Source organism: Cucumis melo, chromosome 5 (assembly GCF_025177605.1).
Source record: "Cucumis melo cultivar AY chromosome 5, USDA_Cmelo_AY_1.0, whole genome shotgun sequence".
NCBI lineage: Eukaryota > Viridiplantae > Streptophyta > Magnoliopsida > Cucurbitales > Cucurbitaceae > Cucumis > Cucumis melo.
This window is the reverse complement of record NC_066861.1, coordinates 28857203-28878369: the sequence shown is the minus strand read 5'-3', so window position 1 is coordinate 28878369 and position 21167 is coordinate 28857203. Positions and strand designations below refer to the sequence as shown.

The 21167-nt window shown below is 32.6% G+C and overlaps 3 protein-coding genes across 4 annotated transcripts; 1 reads left to right on the top strand and 2 right to left on the bottom strand.

The window, feature by feature from the left end:
- Window positions 1-1875: 1875 nt before the first annotated feature.
- Window positions 1876-6051, top strand: LOC103496979 (heparanase-like protein 3). The gene is made up of 9 exons (XM_008459037.3): window positions 1876-2563; window positions 3318-3354; window positions 3955-4138; window positions 4222-4370; window positions 4490-4720; window positions 4799-4988; window positions 5081-5206; window positions 5304-5403; window positions 5558-6051. The coding sequence occupies exons 1-9, from the start codon at window positions 2333-2335 to the stop codon at window positions 5924-5926; spliced, it is 1617 nt and encodes a 538-aa protein (XP_008457259.2). The 5' UTR covers window positions 1876-2332; the 3' UTR covers window positions 5927-6051.
- Window positions 5993-12732, bottom strand: LOC103496964 (probable anion transporter 6, chloroplastic). 2 transcript variants are annotated; one of them, XM_008459028.3, is made up of 15 exons: window positions 12022-12732; window positions 11739-11884; window positions 10435-10534; window positions 10199-10251; window positions 9839-9913; window positions 9318-9398; window positions 8805-8863; window positions 8604-8695; window positions 7441-7556; window positions 7305-7341; window positions 7095-7190; window positions 6867-7008; window positions 6702-6754; window positions 6515-6601; window positions 5993-6413 (listed from the first exon to the last, which is right to left on the bottom strand). In XM_008459028.3, the coding sequence occupies exons 1-15, from the start codon at window positions 12400-12402 to the stop codon at window positions 6312-6314; spliced, it is 1620 nt and encodes a 539-aa protein (XP_008457250.2). In that variant the 5' UTR covers window positions 12403-12732; the 3' UTR covers window positions 5993-6311. The 2 variants fall into 2 exon arrangements, with proteins under 2 accessions (XP_008457250.2, XP_050940784.1); XM_051084827.1 differs by lacking the exons at window positions 5993-6413; window positions 6515-6601 and having other exon boundaries at window positions 6867-6935; window positions 7009-7190; window positions 12022-12582.
- Window positions 12733-13378: 646 nt separating this feature from the next.
- LOC103496957 (arogenate dehydrogenase 1, chloroplastic) lies at window positions 13379-17106 on the bottom strand. Its single transcript, XM_008459008.3, has 3 exons — window positions 15918-17106; window positions 14253-15236; window positions 13379-13756 (listed from the first exon to the last, which is right to left on the bottom strand). Exons 1-2 carry the CDS (start codon window positions 17006-17008, stop codon window positions 14282-14284), a joined length of 2046 nt encoding a protein of 681 aa, XP_008457230.2. The 5' UTR covers window positions 17009-17106; the 3' UTR covers window positions 13379-13756; window positions 14253-14281.
- Between the last annotated feature and the right edge of the window lie 4061 nt (window positions 17107-21167).

The window sequence follows — 21167 nt, the reverse complement described above, 5'->3', positions numbered from 1 at the left end:
AATAGTAATTTCATTTTCTTTCTTTTGCTATTCATTTTTTTTACTAATGTTAAAAAAACCAAAACAAATTTTGAAAAAAAAAATCAATGTTAAAAACTTTTTTTTTTTTTTTTTGTATTTAAAGTTTCGAATAATGTGTTTTTAAGAATGGTTAGAAATTATTGAATTTAAGAGAACAAACATGAATTAGAAAAATAACGAGATTAAAAACAAAATCGTTACAAAACGTTAGCGTTATTGGCCACAATTAACTCATAGCTCAAGAGGTAAACCAAAAACATAGATTGAAAGGAGATTTCTTTTTTTTTTTTCCTTTTTAAAATAAAAGAAATTTATAAACTTCATTCTCTATAGGTTTTATGTTTAAAATATATATATATATATATATATATATCTCTATTGAAGTTATTGTGTTGTACAAAAGTAAAGTTTAAGTTTGTCAATTGTCCTTTTGATAAAGTAAAGAATTTAAATCATGGCAATGCTTTTTTCTCTCTTAATGCCTTTGAAATTATCTTCTAAAATATGAGATTTTTTTGTAAAAGCTAGAATAAGACAATGAACTTTTTCAACAAATATATTGGTATAAAAGAAAGTCTTAACAAAATCAAACCTATTACTTAAAAATGATGAAATCCAACCATAAAAATACCAAAATCTCACGAAATCATTACAAAAAAAAAAAAAAGAATATCATACCTAATTAATTAAAAAAAAACAATATTGATAAAATTGAAATATGTTTAGAATGTCTTTTCAAGTACTCGAAACTAAAAGTGAACTCTTAAATCTCATTCCACCTTGTATAACTGTAATCTCATCATTAGTTTGAACATACAGTTCAGTCTCGAAAAATGGAAAGTTTAAAGCTATAACTGAATCTACGAAACGTAAAAAAATGAATTTTTGCATTAGCTTCACAGTTGACATTAGTTCAAAATCAAAAAACATTGGAAAAGTTGAAATGGAAATATAGTTCAATTAACATAGAAGTGTGTTAGAAATCACGAGAGATATGTAGTTTACGATTCCTCTGCGGTTATAATAGAAAAAGAGAAGCAAAAAGAGGAAGAGAGAGAGTGAGTGAGTTAAAAGCCAAACTCGTAAAAATGACTACCAAATTCAAATTGGGTGCTAACTGCTAAAACCCTTTTCCTCATAAAATGCCTACTTCTTTAAGCATTCTTCCTAATTTCTCCATTAACAAAAGAGGGAAAAAAAAGCCAAACAAGAAGGGTCCACTTGCAACCAACTTCAAGTTCTAATCCAAAACTCCATCCCCTCTCAACAAAATGTTGACTTCCTCTTTATATGAATTTGAAAAATTCATGTGTCTTATAATAACTGCTATATATAAATTTAAGATGTTTACGTAGTTTTTCTCCTTTCACGTAACTAACCGTACTTAAAAATCATTCAATAAGATTGTCAATATGGAACTCTTAATAACAATTGAGTATGAGTAAAAAAAAAAATCAATATCCCGTAGTAACCATTTAATACAAATTCGAGAAACTTTTATTGTTTCTCCACTATACATCCAACTATACTTCAAAAAACCTTCAATAAGGTTTGTCACTTAATAACTGTTGGACGTGAATCCTAAAAATTGGATACTCTTTAACAACCCACTAACATAGATTTAAGATATTTTTATAGTTTCTCGAACAAAAAATCATTTGTACTTAAGAATCAATCAAGTAAAGTTAGTCACTTAATAACTATTGCATGGGAATCAAAAGATCTGGTTGATGCATATAAATTACTTGATATAAAGGTCAAGATACTTTTGAAAGATCTCTACGATATTTCTGTAAGATCTCTATTATACATCAATTTGTACTTAAAATCATTCAATAAGGTATGAGAATCCAAAGATCTAGATGCTTCATGATAATCGTCTGATACACATTCACGATACCTTGTTTTACGGTTTCTCTTTCATACCTCCAAACGTGCAAAACGTCAGTACTAATAATTTCTCACATCACCACATCCCCTAGAAGAGGAAAGGAAAACACAGAAGGGTCTCTTTTCCTCTATTTCTTTAATGCAGATCCGACATTGAAATTGTTAAATGGTCCATTCATTAGCATCATTTTAACCTACATTTCTTCATTTCTTAATTTCCAAGGCTTGTATTGTATTACTATATATATATATATATAAACATTTCAAGTATGTCTTTTCATCACTCTTCATATTCTTCCTTTCTTTACACTCTGTCTTCTTCCCTTTATTAATGGCCAGCAAGCAGCTCTGAAATTGCTTGAAGTTTCATGGCTTCTTCTTCTATCGTTGGTTCTTTCGCCATTTGAGAAAGTTTTTAGAGATGGGTTTTCGTTTTTGGCTTCTGGGGTTTTGTTTTTGGGTCTGTTTTTTCTTTCTCTGTTGTGGTTCAGTGAACTCAGAAGGGTTTTTGAGAGGGAGGGTTTTGATTGACGGAAAATCCGCCATTGGACGTATTGATGAAGATTTTGTTTGTGCTACGCTCGATTGGTGGCCTCCTGAGAAATGCGATTACGGAACTTGCAGTTGGGGCCAAGCTTCTCTGTTGAATCTGGTATTTTTATTTTTTTTTCATTTCTTTTCTTTCTTCTTTTAGATTTCAATCATTTCCAAACTCATTTATGGTGATTTACTTTTCTTATGAATGATGAGAGTTCATAAATTTTGGCATCTGGGTTTCATTATTTGATCTTCTCCTTTAAGTTTTCTTTATGGGTTTTTAGTGTATTTATTGCTTAAGAAAAGTGTGAATCCTTTCATCTTTTTGAACAGTCTCACTCCTCTGTTATGCATGTTGGAGGATAACAAAACAAAGAAAACTCGAAGACTAATCGAATTTTCAAATTCTCTTCAAGACTTAGACTACTTAGGTCTGGTTTCAAGTGATAGAAGCAAAGAAAATTCAAAGATTAATTTCGAGTATAACTATAGGACAAGGAGTGAACCTCTAACCTCTAAAACCTTAAAGGGCGCTCATGTCAATACCACTAAATCAAGCTTTTTTGACAAAACTGGAAGATGAATTAAATTTCTGAACGTCTCCTAAATTATACATTTCGGTTAATTAGGTCTCGTTTGTAGGTCTCATCTGGAAGTAGATAGCAGAAAAAAAAAAAAACTGACTAATTGATTTTTAATTTGGAAGTATGTTTAGTATTATTTAAGGTCTTTTCTACTAGGTTCTATTGACTAAAGAATAATAATAGTTATGAGGTCACATCTACTATTAAATATACTTTCCTATAATCTATCTAGTGCTATACTATCTGAAATATTTAAGTTTGTTCTTATTTCATTTTCAACTGCAGGACCTCGGCAACAACATTCTATTAAATGCAGTCAAAGGTTTGAATTCCTTGAGCTCCTGGACTGTTTTGGCTCACAGTTTTAATGAATCTAGCTTTATAAAGAAGTTGGAAAGTCTTTATGATCTGCAAAAGAATGAACAATAAACCCTAGGCTTATCTAATCTATGATGATTTGTTGAAGCTAATATTTAATATCCATTATAAAAGATAGGTTTCATAGGTTCAATTTATGTATATTACGAGATTAGTAAATCTATAGCTTGATATGAGAAAAGCCTCGAACCAAACATAGGTTATACTTTAAACCTCAAGTAATTCAATGTGTTAGGGGAGAAGAACAAGAGTGTTAGAGTTGTAGAATGGAACCATGGTGAAGTTTGGTCCTTGGTGAGATTTCATTTCTTTTTTTTTTTTTTACTTCGATTTTAAAAACTTTTTGTAATTACTCTCCAGGCAACATCGTACACAGCTGAACCTTCTTTTTTCTAGTGGGGTTTTTGTGGGCCCTTCTTTCAATGTTTTTTCCTGAATGAAAGAAGTTGTTTCTATTCAGGAAAAAACCGTTCTACCTATGAAGTATTCTCTATATATTTTGAATGTGAAAGTTAAAACTAATGTCTCTTCATGAATGGCGCAGAATTTAAACCCCTAAAGCTTAGATTGGGTGGTACTTTGCAAGATAAGCTCATATATGATACTGAAGATCACCGGGAGCCATGCATTTATTTTTCAAGAAACGCCTCAGAGTTATTTGGGTTCACTCAAGGCTGCTTGCCTACTAACAGATGGGACCAACTAAACGACTTCTTCAAGAAAGGAGGGTAATAAAAATCTCATCCCATTTTCCTCGTATGAAGTTAGATTTCTCAAAAGTTGAATGCTAAAGTTGTGTAATCTTATTCAGAGCTAAGATTATCTTCGGATTAAATGCTCTCAACGGACGAGAAATTGCAGCAAATGGGTGTTCTATTGGAGCTTGGAATTACACAAATGCTGAAATGTTAATTCGTTACACTGTAAAAAAAAACTACACCATCCATGGTTGGGAGCTTGGTAAGAATTGCCAATTGTTTTCCTAATGCAATTAAATACCCCTAGATCTGTTGGTCTTCAACAATGAATTTAGGAGATTAGTTGTTCTTGTTATTTGATTTCCATTTTCCTATGCTCAGGGAATGAATTGAGTGGGAATGGAGTTGGGACAAGAATTTTAGCAGAACAGTATGCTTCTGATACAATTGTTCTTCAAAACATGGTCCAAAGTATCTACAAGGATATCGAACCGAAACCGTTAATCATAGCACCTGGAGGATTCTTTGATGAAAATTGGTACAAAGAATTCATTGACAAAACTACCCCAACACTAGACGTTGTCACACACCATATATACAATCTAGGACCAGGTATCATTCATTGTCCAAGTAATACTTACACGAAGTTTCGCAAAGCATGTAGACATTGATGCCTTTTCTTATTAACAGGAGTCGATGAGCATCTTGTCGAAAGGATTCTTGACCCGTCCTATCTCGATGGCATGGTTGATACGTTTAACAAGCTCCATGAGATCCTTAAAAACTCTCCAACTTCAGCTAAAGCATGGGTTGGGGAATCAGGAGGGGCTTACAACAGTGGCCATAACTTGGTCACAAATGCATTTGTCTTTAGTTTCTGGTAATTTAGACTGTGAAAGACATTCATAGTTGGTTCTTTCAAGACATCAATTACAAATAGCACTCCCTCATTTACGTGTGTCATTTATTCAGGTACTTGGACCAGCTCGGTATGGCAGCTGCTTATGATACAAAAACATACTGCAGGCAGACTTTGATTGGTGGAAACTATGGCTTACTAAACACGACAACCTTTGAACCGAATCCAGACTATTACAGGTGAAAGATTAGGCTAATATTTCTGACCTACTCCGCTGCTATTAGACAATTATCTAACAATCAGCTTGCTTGTTTCTTGTTTCTTTCTTCGTTTCAGTGCACTCTTATGGCATCGCTTGATGGGAAGAAATGTTCTGACTGCGGGCTTTAATAGGACGGAGAAAATACGAGCCTATGCACATTGTTCTAAGCAATCTGTAAGTAGCATTGTAGCAGTATATATCATGATAACCTTAAATTTGGTTTTTCTGCTTATTGCTTAAGTAAATGAAATAAACAACTGAAAGTTAAAACTAGAAATAAAGAAATGCCACCAGTTTCTCAACTCTGATTTTACTCTCAATCTTACAGAAAGGAATCACATTACTATTGCTCAACCTAGATGGTAACACCACAGTTCATGCTGAGATTGCATTCAACAGAGCTAGAGGGTTGCACCATAAACACAGATCCCATAAGCATAAATCAAATGCTCGGATACCTCGACCTCATGGTCTTGAAGGCGAAGCCTTCAGAGAGGAATATCATTTAACAGCCAAGGATGGAAACCTGCATAGTCAAACAGTGCTGCTAAATGGAAACATTTTGTCTGTAAATTCATCAGGGAACATACCTCCACTGGAACCTCAGCATGTAAATTCATCTGAACCAATAATGGTGGCTCCCTTTTCAATTGTATTCATTCACATACCAAATATTGTTCTCCCTGCTTGCAGATAGGATAGGCTGAGTGTATGGAACTGAAAATCGGTTCCTGATTGGTTATTTTCTAATAAGAGAAAACAATTGTAACATTTGGTTCATTTTTTCAAGGTGAAAAAATAGCAAGAGTCTCTTTGAATCAACATTGACCAACGGAAAATCAATCCGTGGATGTAGGTAACACCATATGCAGAAGATGCAAATTTTACAGAATATATGCAACTTTCGCAGGATCACTCTGACTAACAATGAGAAAACAAAATCTCTACACGATCAGTAATAATGCTTCTTTGTGGGGAATTATACATGTATTCACTACAGATATACAACTGAAGAACCTGATATGAAATGCAGTTGATGGATCATATCGGAGTTCTCCTCAGCAAATTCGTGTAATCTAACACTATTCATTCTTTGAAAAGGTTTTAGGTTTACTGCTGGCGAAGACCAACCAAACAATTGTCCCAGTCAAGTAGAAGAAGATTGATGGGGCAAACAATGAGATCTATACACAGAAAACAGGAAATTTTGAAGAAGGGAAAGAAGTCAGAGGATATCATTGAAATGTATCAAATGTTAAAGAAAAGGAGAAAGTTGTCAACTTACACTCCATGAATGAGTTGAATCGAGAAGAAAGCCGGTGAGTGCAACTCCTACAATGCCAGGTATTGCTCCAACGGTATTTGTAATGCCCTGAGGAGAATTGTTACAGCGAAGCTTGCTAAAATAAACCACATGAAATATTAGGAATATTGAAATGTACTGTGGTTTTATACAGCTTCAGCTTACATACCAAAAGGACACTTGCATATTCAGGTGACATATCTTGATGAGTACAGTAGAGTCCTGCAGAAAACAGATAAAAATCTTGGCACGTTAAAGGAAATAGGAGACTTTGATCCAATAACTTTGAAAAAAAATGTTTCAAGAATTGAAGTATCGTTGATGTAGATTTTACCAGATAATGCAAAACTAGAGAGGGCCAAGCCACTGGTTAGAATTCCTACTACCTCCCAAGGTGGCAATCCTAAATCAACAGAGGACAAAGTCATGCAAACGGCTGGGGACACAAAGGCAATTGTTTGGCAAATCTTTCTTACCTACACAAGGAAAACAGAAGAGGATCAAACAAATTATGAATTGAATGCTTCTTGAAAAGAAACTGTTGGAGATCGTCTTTCCATACTGTTGTGGTATCAACACCATTGGAAATCAAGTTATCAGCTAATTGTGATGCAATGCTTGTCACAAAAATTGAAGCCAGGGGCGGCAGGATGGAAACCTGAATTGAATTATTTCTAGGAGTCATAAGAAAGTTGACGCATTACACAACAACACGGTTGCAATCAAGTAATAAAATAATGACACGAAAATGAGAATAGAAAGAGAGAGGTACCCAAGCAGCTTCAGTCAAATTGAGGTTCAACTCCTCACTGCAAAAAGAATGTGGATGAAAATCAAATTCAATTTTCCTTTTAAACACAAAGCAAAGAAGCAAGGAAGATGAAGAGGAAACGAAGAAGTGAGGGTACCTGAAATAAGTAGGAAGCCAGGAGAGACAAGTATAGTGACCCCAACTCCCACAGAAGTGAACATATATCATTGCCCATACGGGTGGATACTCCAAGAATGCCCTCCATGGTACTTCCTGAAAAAAAGATTTAAAATAAATACATATATAAACTTGCCATGTAAACAATAAGAAGAAATTTTGAAACTAGTTCTTTTTTATGTCATGACATCAAATATTAATAATGATATTAGTGAAAAATTAGAAAATCGAAACTGACCAAAAGTATAGTTAATGTAAAAATAAACTGAGAAACTTTTAAGTCGTGAAGGTATAATGTAATTGGGATTGAGATGGTTGTTTTTTTCTTCAAAGAAAAGAAAACAGACGATTTAAGGTTAGAAATGAAAATGTATTAAAATAGTAAGAAACAAAGAGCATGAAAAAGAGGTGAACGGCAGGTAACTTTCCGTCTTGAAATCGAGACGGAAAAAATTTTGGAGAGTGGACAAAAACATATTATCTATCTATCTATATATATATATATATATATATATATATATATATATATTTCAATTTACAATTTTATCAAATTGCACCTTAAGTTTTGGTTGGTGTTACAGTTGATTATAAACTTGAAGAAGTGTTGTAGTTTTACCTTCTAATAAATTTTTATTTGAAGCATCAGTAATAGAAAATATTTTCACATGTCCAAGTAAATTTGTATATCTAGCAACAAAAATAATATGGTTAGAGAAAAAAAAATATTTTTTTTACTTCAACAACTACAAAAGTGGAGAACAAAGCCATCAATCCTATCGATTCTTAATATTGTGATCGGTGTCTTATCTACTATGTTATGTTTTGGTTGCCCTTTTGATGAAAAGCATTATTAAAGAGTTTGTTTTTCACTATTCTATTCTATGCCCAGACAAACTTAATTTAGTACAAAACTTGGCTTTTAATGAACTTGCTTAAGGTAGAAATTCTCTTTTTAAAAATAAAAAATCAATGGAACCTAAATATAAGTTGATAAAAAAAATTTGAGAGCCAAAATATATCAAGCTCTTTCTAAAAAAGATGTGAACACGCTGGCAGAAATAATTATTTCGTTTAGGAACGTCTAGTTGATTAAATTTAAAATAGTAATGACTAACTTGGCTTGAATTAGACACACATAGATACCTTGAGTGCAGCAGGCAGTTGTTGGAGTTTGAAGGGTGTTGTTGATTTCTTCTTCAGTAACACAGAGTCAGACTCGGATTCAGATTCAACGACTACGGGAAAAATAAAAATAAAATAAATACTTGCACACAACATTATTATTTCTGTTAATCATTCAAACCCATATTTTCTTTTGATTGAACACTCTATCTGAAGTCAAACCTAAAATGGATTTAAGGGGTCCTGCGGGCTGTCCATCCAGAAACTGAAATCCTGCAAACCTTCAACCACAAAGCCTTTAACCATGACTGCATCCAATTCATATTCATACAATTTGTAATGTTCAGATTAGGTGATTCAAGTTCTACCATTAGACCCACCCCAAAACTAAAATGAAAAGAAAAAAATTGAGGATTAAGAGCCTATTTGGATTGACTTTCTAAGTGTTCCACTTCTTGAAAGTAAATCCAAAAAGGACCTCAAACTCAATTTAAAAAAGTCAAACAAAGCGGAATTACAAAAGTTGATGGTTTGATCCTCCACTTGCATATTTATGAAACCAGCCATCATTAATCAGTCTTTCATTCACCAGAAATAAACCGAATTATCCCTAGAGAACAGATCTCAAAATAAACCCCAAAAAACATATTACTTGCAACAAAAAGTTACAAGTTAATCCTAATAACACAATGTATGAATAAAAAAAAAAAGACAAGTACAGGTGAAACAACTTACCAGGCTATCCCCAGAAAGCCAAAAATGTAGAACACAGATTCCCAACCAAAATTTTGGATGAGAGAAGGAGACAAAAGAAGTCTGCAAAAGAAAGAAAACTATATGACTACAAGGCAGTTCAAGAGATTAGATTCATCAACCATATTCCAGAGTTAAATCAGCTGCAAAAATTAGAAATCCTTGTGTTCTGTCTAAATAACTAGCAGAAGGGGAAACAATTTTCTTAAAACCTGTGTTTCCAATATTTTTAGATTTCAAATATCGAACTTTTGGATTGAGTTATCCAAATTTCATTTAAAAAACAGGCTAACAAAGTGCATGTTGTTAGATCCCTTTTATCTTAAGTATTTGAAAACAGAAGATAGAATGCAACCTCTATCTCAATCACGCCCTTAATTTCCAAGGTTCTTCTCAGTAAAGTTTAAATTAGTGAAATGTAAGAGTCTTCGTTTAACTGGTCTCCTTAACAATGAGAATTACTTTTTCTCGGAGGGGCAGGTGAGATAACATATGGAACATACCCGGAAACACTTCCTACGCTCAGACCACCAAAAACAAATGCAACTGCTCGTGAGCGTTCCTGTAGAGGAATTGTCCTGCACGCACCAATCAAAATTCAAATCATTCAATGCAGAGTTTTCATTGATATGTTGTAATCACATTCCCTAAGATACGTACATGATAATTGTTTGCGGCTTTGATCCGGTCATCCATAAAATGAAATTTATGAAAAATGGCAGAGAAATATGATAATACTACCTTAATTAAATTGAATAATTATCTAGAAGAATAATATTTTAAAAAAGTTATAATTCAAGAAAAGATGTGATGAAAATAAGTACAAAAAATGGTCCATTTACAATAATGCAAGTTAAACCTGCCTGGCAATAAGGTCAGTTGCAGCTGATGGTGAAACCCCTTCTCCGATGCCAACCTATATGCAGTAAAGAATAGTATTATCAAGTTGATAGCCCATCAAGAGTGCAGAGGATGTTCAAGCAAACAGAATAAGCATGTAAAAGAAGTTACAAACGGCAAGGCCATGGCCAAAGTCCGAAAATAAAACAGAGAGAAACCAAAGGAAGAGGTTCTACTTTTTACGAGTAGCATTACTCACCAAAATTCTGGAAAATATTAATCCAGGCATATATCCAGCAAGAAATGGAACGAGCGCAGTAGCTAGCGACCAAGTCAGTACTCCGATCTCCAAAACTTTTCTAATTAAAAAAGATCACCAAGAAGTATGACTCTTTCCATCAGCTTATTATATGATCTACAGAGATTGTAAAGTGTGCACATAGCATTCTTTAAAAGGAAACAAGTCTCTTTGTAAATATAATAAGATAATAAAAAGAGATTAATGCTCAATGTAAAGAGCAAAAAAGACATGAGGATTGCACATAGCATTCCAATTGATAAGGCTACTAATAAGTAATAAATAATAATGAATGGCAGTAAACGATGTTGAAGCTGCTGCGCTTCAAGCAAGGTAAGGTTAAAATTTTCATCGACGTTACTGGCAGTACATGGTAACATAGAGTCGCATGTAATAACAAGTTAAAAAGAGCAATGTGGCATGTTGGGTTCAATCCATGGTAGCCACCTACTTAGGAATTAATTTTCTACGAGTTTTCTTGACACTCAAACGTTGTAAGATCGGTCAGGTAATCCGTGAAATTAATCGTAAGTTGGCTCAGTCACTTACTCCATAGAAGAATTGAAGCATGTTTGTCACTCGAGACCAGGGAGAAACAAGAACATCAATTGGCTTTTAACAAATACCAACCCAAATTTTAAGATTCAAGGCAAACATTAAAGACCCATTTTATTTTTCTTCTTTATAATTTTTTCTTCTTTTTCGAATTTACTTTCAGGATCGTTATAAACCATAATTTTAATAAGCGAAAAAACATTAAACGATAGAATTAGCTAATCATAGAATTAACTTTAAAATATAGAATATGATAAGAACGAAATCATTTTCGGAAGTGTTAAGGACAGGCATCTCAAACAAAAGCTCCAAAGTTTCTCTCAGAATCAATTTAGGAAACCTATTAAACTCTGCTGGACAATGGTTTTGTGAAGCAGAAAGTTCTTGATCATAACCCACCTCTTTTTCTTTTCTTTTCTTTTCTTTCTTCTTTTTTTTTTTTTTTTTTACATATATATATATAAGAAACAAGTTTCATTAATGTATGAAATTAACAAAAGAAGGGCATATGCCAAAACCAAAGGAGTTACAGAAAGACTTCTCCAATTAGTCAAAAAGAGATTAATTGGTCCATTGATCGTAGCCCAACTTGAAACAATTGTTTTAACTTTCGCTTCAGCCAATCAATTCATTGATCAAGTAATCACCAGTAAATAAAGGGCTACCTAAAGAAACGATAAACCTGCTAACACTGATACTTAAGCACTAACCTCCCACCAAATATCTTGGCAAGCCACCCACCAGGCAACTGGCTCAAAGCATAACCCCAAAAGAAAGACGACTGAACCAATCCAGCCACAGAAGAATTCCACCCAAACTGATGCGACATTGGAATTATAGCAACGCTTAAATTCACCTGCCAACAATCACAAAACAAACCCACTGAATCTCACAAAAACACCTAAAAACAGAACAACCCATGACAAAAATTGAAACCCATCAACATTTTATTCAAAAACTCAAAACTCACAAAAAACAGAGGAAGAAACAAACCTTATCCATGTTACAAATAACGAAGGCAAGTGCCGTAGTACCAATCAATTTATATCTATCAGGAACATTCCTCCACGGCGGCCAATTCAAATCAGACCCCGCTTCATCATTCTCATGTCCAGAACTCAAATCGTTTTCAGATTTTGAAACAGACCCACTTCGCTCCGATGCATCAACTCGCAAGCCAGAAAGAACAGGGGAAATATCTTCATTCCTCTTGACATTTTCTTTCTCCTTGATGCTACAGCAAACGCGGAGGCTCAATCGAAGGAGACGGTGGTGAGAAATGAAGCGAGTGGATGAAACTGAGTGGAAAATTGGGTGGTTAGTGGGGTGAGAGAGAAAGGGACTATTATGGGGTCGAATTGAGAAATTCGCCATAGGGGTTTTGAGCTTCGAGGAGAAAAGTAGGGGGTGAAGTGGGTTTTCTCTTTTGTTGTTTTAGCGGGAAGAAGAAGAAGAAGAAGGAAAGACGTGGAATAAAGTTGCGGCCATGATTGGGAGTTAGGAAGAAGTTGGGCTGGCCACGGAAGTCTGCAGTTTGTGAGGCTCCCATGCATTGTAAAACCATTGGAACTGGAGTGCCACGCTCCATTCTACGTGACCCATTTTTACTTTGTTGGATGGGTAAAAAAATCTACTCGTTCATTTCTCAACTCTTCCCATTATTTTACTTCTACTTTAGTTATCGATTCATTACCAATTGAACTCGCTTCGACTAAAATCGCATTAAAGTTAAAAGGTTTGATTCTCTATTTCATATATCAATTCAATATCTTTACAAAAAGTGATCATTTAGTAGGAAAAAAAAAGTCATTTTTGATTTATACTCAAAACTTTTGAACCAAAATGGCATTTGTCTTATCTAGAAGGCCAGCTATACTTTAAAATTATTCAATTGAATCTTGAACTTTTACTTGTTATTTTACATATGTAGAATGACTATATTTTTTCATTTTGCTTCCCTTCAACTTCATTTTTTTTAATATTAGTTATTTGGTTGATTCTCTCATTTGTTTTTAGAAAATGGATTGTGTAAGTTGCACTGATGTGAGAATACATTTGAACTAAAAAGTTGGATGCTTTAAAAAGTATTTTCAAGTGTTAAAAGAAAAGAATTTTGTATGCACATCAAGGAGGAATGAATATATCAAGTGCCAAAGTGCCATTAAGGACTACAATATCCATTCATTACTATTATTGTTAAGAGTAAAATATACACTTCAAACCTATAAAACCTTTTAAAATTTGAGCAAACACAATTATCTGACCCAATAAAGATGTTGATTTATTCCAGAAACCATTAATGATTATGATCCAATGAAGAAATGATCACAAATCAAAATTGCGGTATAAATTGCTTGAAACAACATGAATTTCTATTTTACTGAGGACCATAAGGAGGAAGCAAGGACTCAAGATCTTCCAATTCAAAGTTCAAACCCAGAATTTATTCCTATAAATCCTTCTACTTCAACTTGTTCCATATCCTAGCAAAGACTAGTCTAGTTTTCCTAAAACTTCTTACATTGCACCTGAATTACTCACAGCAGTTTTATATCAATTCACATCAGTAGTGGAATTTTGGTTGCATCCTTGGAAACCGTATCTTCATTTACGAGTCGACGAGACTGAGGATGAGAATCTAGTACAGGCATGGTAGGAGAAGTTTTTGACACCAATCACGCTTTCAACATGGTTGATTCAGAACATGACATGTATACAAGCAGCATACCTAAAAAGAGCAAAGAAATATAGTGGTTGAAAGATGCTTCTAAGAACTTATCATGCAAGAGAAGGAAGATTGTTGAACAAAGGACGATGTTTTACCAAAGGATGGATGATGTGTACCCAACCCACAAACTTAAATATTAGAAATGAAATGAAAAGTGAAAAGTAGAGATTTGTGTTCAAATATCAGTTAACTTTGTACACTTATTTGAAGTATACTTTGTTTTTTGGCTAAATTTACGTAGTTTTAACTACAACGAAGTATTAACAATATTACTACATACACATATTTTATCAATAATTAGAAGAAAAAAAAATGTGTCATCCGCGTGTCTATGTCCTACTGCTTTAGAAATTGAAGTGTCGTCATATCCGGTTCTGTTGTATTTGTGTTCGTGCTTCTTAGGACATAGATAACTAATGCAGCTATGATAAATAACAAAGTAGATAAAGTGAAAGAGATAATAATAAAGAACAATGTAAATATATGTGCTACTTACAAGTAAGAAATGACGTGAAAGATGAACTCCTAATGAAGTTCACGAGAATCAGGTAAGGTTAAAAGAGCAGTGCTGTTCTGATATGGCTTCATCATGGGATCTTCTTGAGCATTTATGTTGCCTTGCTTATTCTCGAAAAGTTGCTTCCGGAGAACATCGTGTAAACGCCCAAAGAGCAGCTTGTTCACTGCTTCAAAAGCTAGGAACAATCTATCAAGTTGTTCCATGGCATTTGCATTGTACAGAAACAGACCATAGTAAAGATCAAAGCTATCTCCAGAAGTATTTGACACCAAATCTAACACGGTATTATAACCTTGGGTGTTGACTGGTGTAGAGCTCAAATTCATCTTTTCTAAAACCCTCCCCACTGTATGAGTAATGAACTGTGACCCTGCAGCATGTCGGTCGTGATCATAGCACGACATTTCCACCATTCGACACCCTTCACTCGAAAATATATCGAGAAAGCAATTGCAACGGTATGCTCTTGACTCCTCATTTCCTACTCGAACCTTATCATAAACAAAGGAAAGATCGTTCCATCCATTCTTACCACTCTCTGGCCCAAACATGGGATGGGTGCAGAGGATGTCAAACTCTTGGGGTAAAATTTGAAGAAACAATTTTCTTGGAGCTTCTTTCACAGAAAGTACATCAACAAACAAAGTATTTCTCTTCAATCTCTGAAAAGGTATGGATCTGAGAACTTTCTCTGTTGAAAGAATGGAAGTGCAGAGAAGAACTACTTCTGGATGTTCTTCACATAAATCATCTATATCAGAGAAGTAAGAAACACCCAACTCCTTAGCCACATCTGAGTAGTCTGATCTCGAGTAGGCTAACACATGGTGGCCCTGCTTTACCATTGTTTTAGAAAGAAATTGACCGAAGTTACCAAATCCCACAATAGCAATTTTGAGCTTTGAGTTTTCCTCAGGTTTTGAAGGTTTGGTGTCATTAGTTGGAGATAAGTCTTGAAACCTGAAAGAAATATAGAGAGGTTTTATTCTTCTGAAGCATGAGTTACAAAGAAAAGCACAATTTTTTCTCTACTTTCGTCTCTTTATGAACAAATCGCAATCCAAATCATTCATAATACATATATCACAAACAATTCAGGACATCTATGAGGATAGAAACAATCAGCATCTTCAAACTATTTAACTAGCCTGAACATCCTTATAGAAAATTAATTTGCAACTCTCCTACCTTGTTGAAAGAATATACAAGAGCAAACCAAAAAATAATCCCAACAAAAGGAAACCCAAAAACTACGAGAAGGGACTCCAATCCACAAAATCAAGCAGAGATCATAAATACAAAAGGACCTCGTAACTTAATCCCAGTCATAGAAATGCCATAAACCTCACCACCTATCTCACAATCCACTATCCATCTCTCTAAAAATCATATTGTTTCTCTCCAGCCAAGCATCCCAATATAGCAAAGAGACTAGGATGTCGCAAAAAATTGCCCTTTTCCGGAAAATGCGATATCGAAAGTCTGCACACCATTAGCACATAAACCCAAAAGCTTTATATGAAAACTGCACACCAACTAAAGAACAATCATACAACACCAAACCCATCAGAAGTTTTTGTTGAACCAAAGAACAAAAGCACATTCTAAGCATCATTAAAATGAAAGGCTCAGGGACCTTGCCTTGTAGCCTCTGAATAAGTTGTCAATGCAAGAGAAGCTCCATTCTGAGAAGGAATTTCAGGCCGAGTACGCAATTTCTCTGCACTTTCAAACAATTGCTTCCTCACCACTTCATGCAACCGCGAACAAAGCTCTTGATTCAATTCTTGAAAAGCCAAACCCAACTTCTTCATCATCTCTAATGAATTCTTATTATACACAAACAAACCGTAATACAAATCAAAGCTATCTGCAACAGTATTCTTCACTAAATTCAATATAGTCTCATACCCTTTAGTATTAATCGGTGTAGATTCCAACTTTAACTCACCCAAAATTCTCCCAACAGTATGTGTAATGAATTGCGATTCAGCCGCATATACATCATGGTCCTCACAGCTCATCTCCACCATTTTGCAACCCTCTTTCTCAAAAATACTCAAAAATTTCTCACAACGAGAAACTCTGGATTCCTCCGACCCAATTCTAACCTTCTCATAAACAAAGAAAAGATCATTCCATCCATTCGCACCGCTTTCAGGTCCAAACATCGGGTGAGAACAAATTATATCAAAATCCACAGGTAGTAACTCCAACATTAAGCTTTTCGGGAACTCCTTAACCGAAAGCACGTCCACTACCAATGTATTCCTCTTCAATCTCCGCAATGGCAACGATCTTAGAACACTCTCAGTCGAAATTATGGATGTACAGAGCAAAATAACTTCTGGGTGTTTTTCAGCAAGGTCATCCGCGTTGGGAAAAAACGAAACCCCGAGCTTACGAGCCACATCAAAGTAGTCCGATCGGGAATGAGCCAAAACGGTATGACCTTGAAGAACAAGAGTCTTAGCGAGAAATTGACCGAAATTACCAAACCCAATGATGGCAATTTTCAGCTTTTGGGATTTTTGAAAACGGGAGGCCATTCTGGATTCATAGTCATAAGGCTGAGCGGCATCAATGGCTCGAACTCGAAGAAGGGGTTTGGGAAAAGAGCGAAAACAGGGGAGGATAGGAGAGGGTTTGAGATTATAGAGACGCTGGTGAGAGAAAGAAGGTAAAGAAGGCACGGCCGGAGAGAGACGTCGGAGAGGAGACGTTGACAACATTGGCGGCGAAATGGCTCCGGTCTAGTCCGCCGCCGTGAGAGGTTGAGAGAAATGCTTACAGGTTTTACGGGTTTTTATAGAAGACGAGTCGCCGCAAAGCATCAAATTTCCTTCTGTGGCTCGTTTTTTTCATTTTTTTAAATTTTTTTATTATTATTATTATTATTATATTTATTTTTTATATGATAACCCATGAATAATTTATTTATAAAATATAGCAAAAACAAAAAACTTAAATCAAATTATATAAATTTTTAGAAAAACTTTCCTGTTACAAAACATCAAACTATTTACCTGCATAATAACAAAGACCTATCGCTTTTTTTTTTCTTTGTTCGCCGTTAGTCTTCTTCCAATTTTTTCATCATCTTCCTGTTGCTATTTTTTTCATATAATTCTTCTTTTCCTTTCCTTTTTTTTAATTTTTTTCCATCATCTTTCGTATTTTTCAATTTTTTAAAATAAACGTGTAAAAAAAATAAATATTAAATTTTGAAAAAAATAGTTTAGATTTATTCACAATCGTTTAACCAAATTTAAACGTTATAAAATTAAACGATATAATTGAAAAATAAATTATAGTCATATCTATCCTGTAGCAAATATATTAAGTACTTTGTATTTTCCGTTTTCAAAATTATTATAAATATTTTGCTGATTTTATATTTTTGAAAATACCCTAAATTTTTATGATATTGGTAAATAGTTTTTTTATATATTTAAAAGTGTCATTTATTTTATTTTATTTTATTTTATTGGAAAGGACACCACAGGTTAAATAGTGTTTAAACTCAGTATTTGTCGTCATAATTCGTAGTGAAATAAATTATTTTCAATTATATAGAAAGTAGTGTTGGTAGATGAACATTTTTAAATATAATTAACAATTACACATATACATATAAGTAAATCATTTATGATAAGAAAACTTTAAAATAGAAAGCTAATTACTTTTATAAAAAATGTATAGTTTGGATTCTTTTAAAAAAAGAACAAGGTAGGTGAGTTGTGGATCTCGTATGCAATCTTAAAAAATCATAGGCTGCTACTAACCTTGGCTCACATGTTGCCGACAAGAACTCAACTTAACTAGCACATGCATGTACTAAGAACCAAGAGGTAATAGGTTTGAATCTTCCACTCCCGATTTATAATTTAAAAAAAAAAGTGTTTTCAAACTCGTATACATGACAAACGATTTTTACGTGAATTTGTCATAATGTTTAAATATAAAACTCGTTTTAAACAATGTTTCCTAATTTAGCTGATTTGGTACAAATAATTGAAAACCCGTTTTAAATTTTTCCAAATGTGTTAGAGTAATTTTTGAAATTGAAATTTTCTTTTGTGCCCTAAAATTAAATCGTGACTACATCCATTGAAAATTTGAAACGACTCTAATATATATATATATATATATATATATATATATATATATGTATGTATGTATGTATGTATATGTATGTATGTATGTATCAAACTACTTAATCACACAAAAGCGATTCAATAGACATAGATTAATGAAATGAGCTATCATGTTGGTCCACAATAATGTGACTTTGATATAGTCATTAACATGTTCAATTTGCCAACTTAAACAACCTTCTTTTATTGAGGTCATTGGGTCCCATACCATATCAAATCATTTTTTTTTCAGTTTTTGCTATTGTGCCCTTGTATTGTTGTCATATTTCCTTGTTCACCCTTTTCAATTAATTTAATCATTCTTCTTTCACTAACTTACGTATGTTTAGTGTTTTTATAAATACGAAATGAAAAACATCAATTTTTATCCCTAATTTTTTAAGGATGAGAAATTAACTAATAATTGTGTTAGTTTAAATTTATATTTTTTTAGCTTAAACTCATACGTTTGTAGAAATTTTTTAAATGAATCAATTTAGACTATCTATCAAATTTTTCATTATATTTAAAATTGTAGTTACATATTGTATCATAGATGGGTTCGAGAGGTTTGAAATTATGGACGGGTCACGAGTTAATCGATATATAAAATACAAATATAATTAATAATTTATCTCGCATGTTCTTCATATTCGTCTTCTTTTTTTAATAATAAAAGTGAGGAGGTTGTATAAGTTTTTTTTTTCAAAGAAAAGATAGTATTGCAAGAACTAACTAATTATTATTTTTATTATCATTAATAGTGTTTTTTTTTTCTTTTAACTTAATATCAAAATGCTATTGTTTTCAAACTAATTAGTATTAGTATATACCTAATTGGTTGTTGTAATTTCAGCATAAAGAAGAGTAACTTTTGTAGTTTGCTTTTTTATCTTTCTTTTAATGAAAATGCTTTGTTTTTATTAAAACGGTCGTTGAAATTGATCTACTCGATGAATGCATCTATAGAGGATTCCAATTTGAGAATTCATTGAACTAAGATCCTCTGTGTTTGTCATAGTGAAGAGTTCAAAGAATCGAAACGAAGAAGAGAAAATGAGTTAGTAGTGAATTTTTCGCTCTGACACCACATCATAGTATTGGAGCAAATGCAATCTCAATATTATTTGATAATCAGATGATAAACTCATATATATAAATACAATATGGATAATCAACTAATAATAGAGAAGTAACAAACACGTACGTGTAAAATACTAAACTACTTTGTATTATAGCAAACTAAGTCAAAATGGCTTGAACATCTTTTATCAAAGTTGGTCTCTTCCAGGAATGAAAACAATTTAAATTTATATGTTGTTCTCCTAAAGAAACAAGTCAATAAGATAAAATAGTTAGAAGTCCACGTTAGTACAATATCTTGTACAAGCTAACTCACAAAAGTTAACTATACAAGATCGGCGCATCAACAAATAAAATATAGGTTTTTTTTCCAGTAGTAGTTGAGAAATTGACTTAATGATTTGTCTCGGGTAAGAAGTTGAACAGTGAGTAATAGAAAATCATGAACTCTTAAGCTTTATAGTGCAAGGAGTTGTTAAGTTATAAAATTGATATTTTTTTAGTGGTAAGACCCACGAACTCTTGAACCAAACAAAGAGGTGAGTTCACAACTCTTTACTTTTCCAATTTTTGGGCCAAATACGGTTTTAGGGAGCTCGAGTTTAAAGTTTTGTTTCATTTGAAAAATGCAAACACGTTTTTAAGTTTGAGAAATAAATAGTAGATGATATTTATAATATTTTGCTTTAATTTACCACATGATTGTAGTTTTGGTTTTTTTTTTTTTTTTTTTGAAGTATTTTATTATTTATGAAGAGAAGACTTACATGGTTGGAGTTGGAGTACATAAAATCATTACTTCGCATGCAAATATAATTTCTCCCACACGTTTTTCTTATTCTTCATTTTTTCTAGAAATGAAAATATGAGGTATTATTAAAATTTCTAATATAATAATTGGAGGATGGTGGGTTGATTAATAATTTTTTTTAATCATGTAAATTTTAAAAGTAATGTCAAAAATAGGATAGAAGGCAAACTAGACAAAAATAGAATAATTTGGAGAAGTCGTGTGACCGTACACGATTTTGTTTGAAAATCGGGTACACGACTTCACAAACCCCACATTTTCTTTTTTAAGTTATTTAATATATATATTTAATATTTAATATATCGTGGGCCTCACATTTTTAAAGATATTTAATATATATATATCGAAGACTTCCCACTTTCTTTCTTTAAGATATTTAATATTTTTATATATATATATATTAGATATCCAAATTTCAAATTTCAATCTCCAATTTTTTATAAAAAGATATATTAACAAAATATGTTATTAAATATTTAAATCTCTAAATTTTAATTTAAAAAAAAAATTATTAAATTTATTTTAAAATTCTAATTTTCAATTTTAAAAAATATCTTTCCAAATTTCAAATTCCACCCTCTAAATTAGAATTTGAAGATTTGAATATTTAATATATATATATATATATATATATATTTAAAAAAGTATGGGATCCACAATATATTAAATATTAAAAAAATTATATATATATATTAAATATCTTAAAAAGATGTAGGATCTACGATATATTATATATATAATATATATATATATATTAAATAATTAAAAAAATGTGGAACATCTATTTTTGTCAAAAATAAAAAATTGATAAAATACTTACAATTCATCGAAAAAAAATGTAATAAATTTTGTCACTTAGTA

Excerpts from the sequence above, each read along its gene's own strand:
- LOC103496979 (XM_008459037.3), top strand. The coding sequence starts at position 2,333 with ATGGGTTTTCGTTTTTGGCTTCTGGGGTTTTGTTTTTGGGTCTGTTTT. Across the intron at positions 2,564-3,317 it reads AAGCTTCTCTGTTGAATCTG|GACCTCGGCAACAACATTCT; the intron begins GTATTTTTATTT and ends TTTCAACTGCAG. Across the intron at positions 5,404-5,557 it reads CACATTGTTCTAAGCAATCT|AAAGGAATCACATTACTATT; the intron begins GTAAGTAGCATT and ends TCAATCTTACAG.
- LOC103496964 (XM_008459028.3), bottom strand. The coding sequence starts at position 12,402 with ATGGCGAATTTCTCAATTCGACCCCATAATAGTCCCTTTCTCTCTCAC. Across the intron at positions 11,885-12,021 it reads TTATTTGTAACATGGATAAG|GTGAATTTAAGCGTTGCTAT; the intron begins GTTTGTTTCTTC and ends GATTGTTGGCAG. Across the intron at positions 7,557-8,603 it reads AACTGCCTGCTGCACTCAAG|GAAGTACCATGGAGGGCATT; the intron begins GTATCTATGTGT and ends TCTTTTTTTCAG.
- LOC103496957 (XM_008459008.3), bottom strand. The coding sequence starts at position 17,008 with ATGTTGTCAACGTCTCCTCTCCGACGTCTCTCTCCGGCCGTGCCTTCT. Across the intron at positions 15,237-15,917 it reads ACTTATTCAGAGGCTACAAG|GTTTCAAGACTTATCTCCAA; the intron begins GCAAGGTCCCTG and ends TATTTCTTTCAG.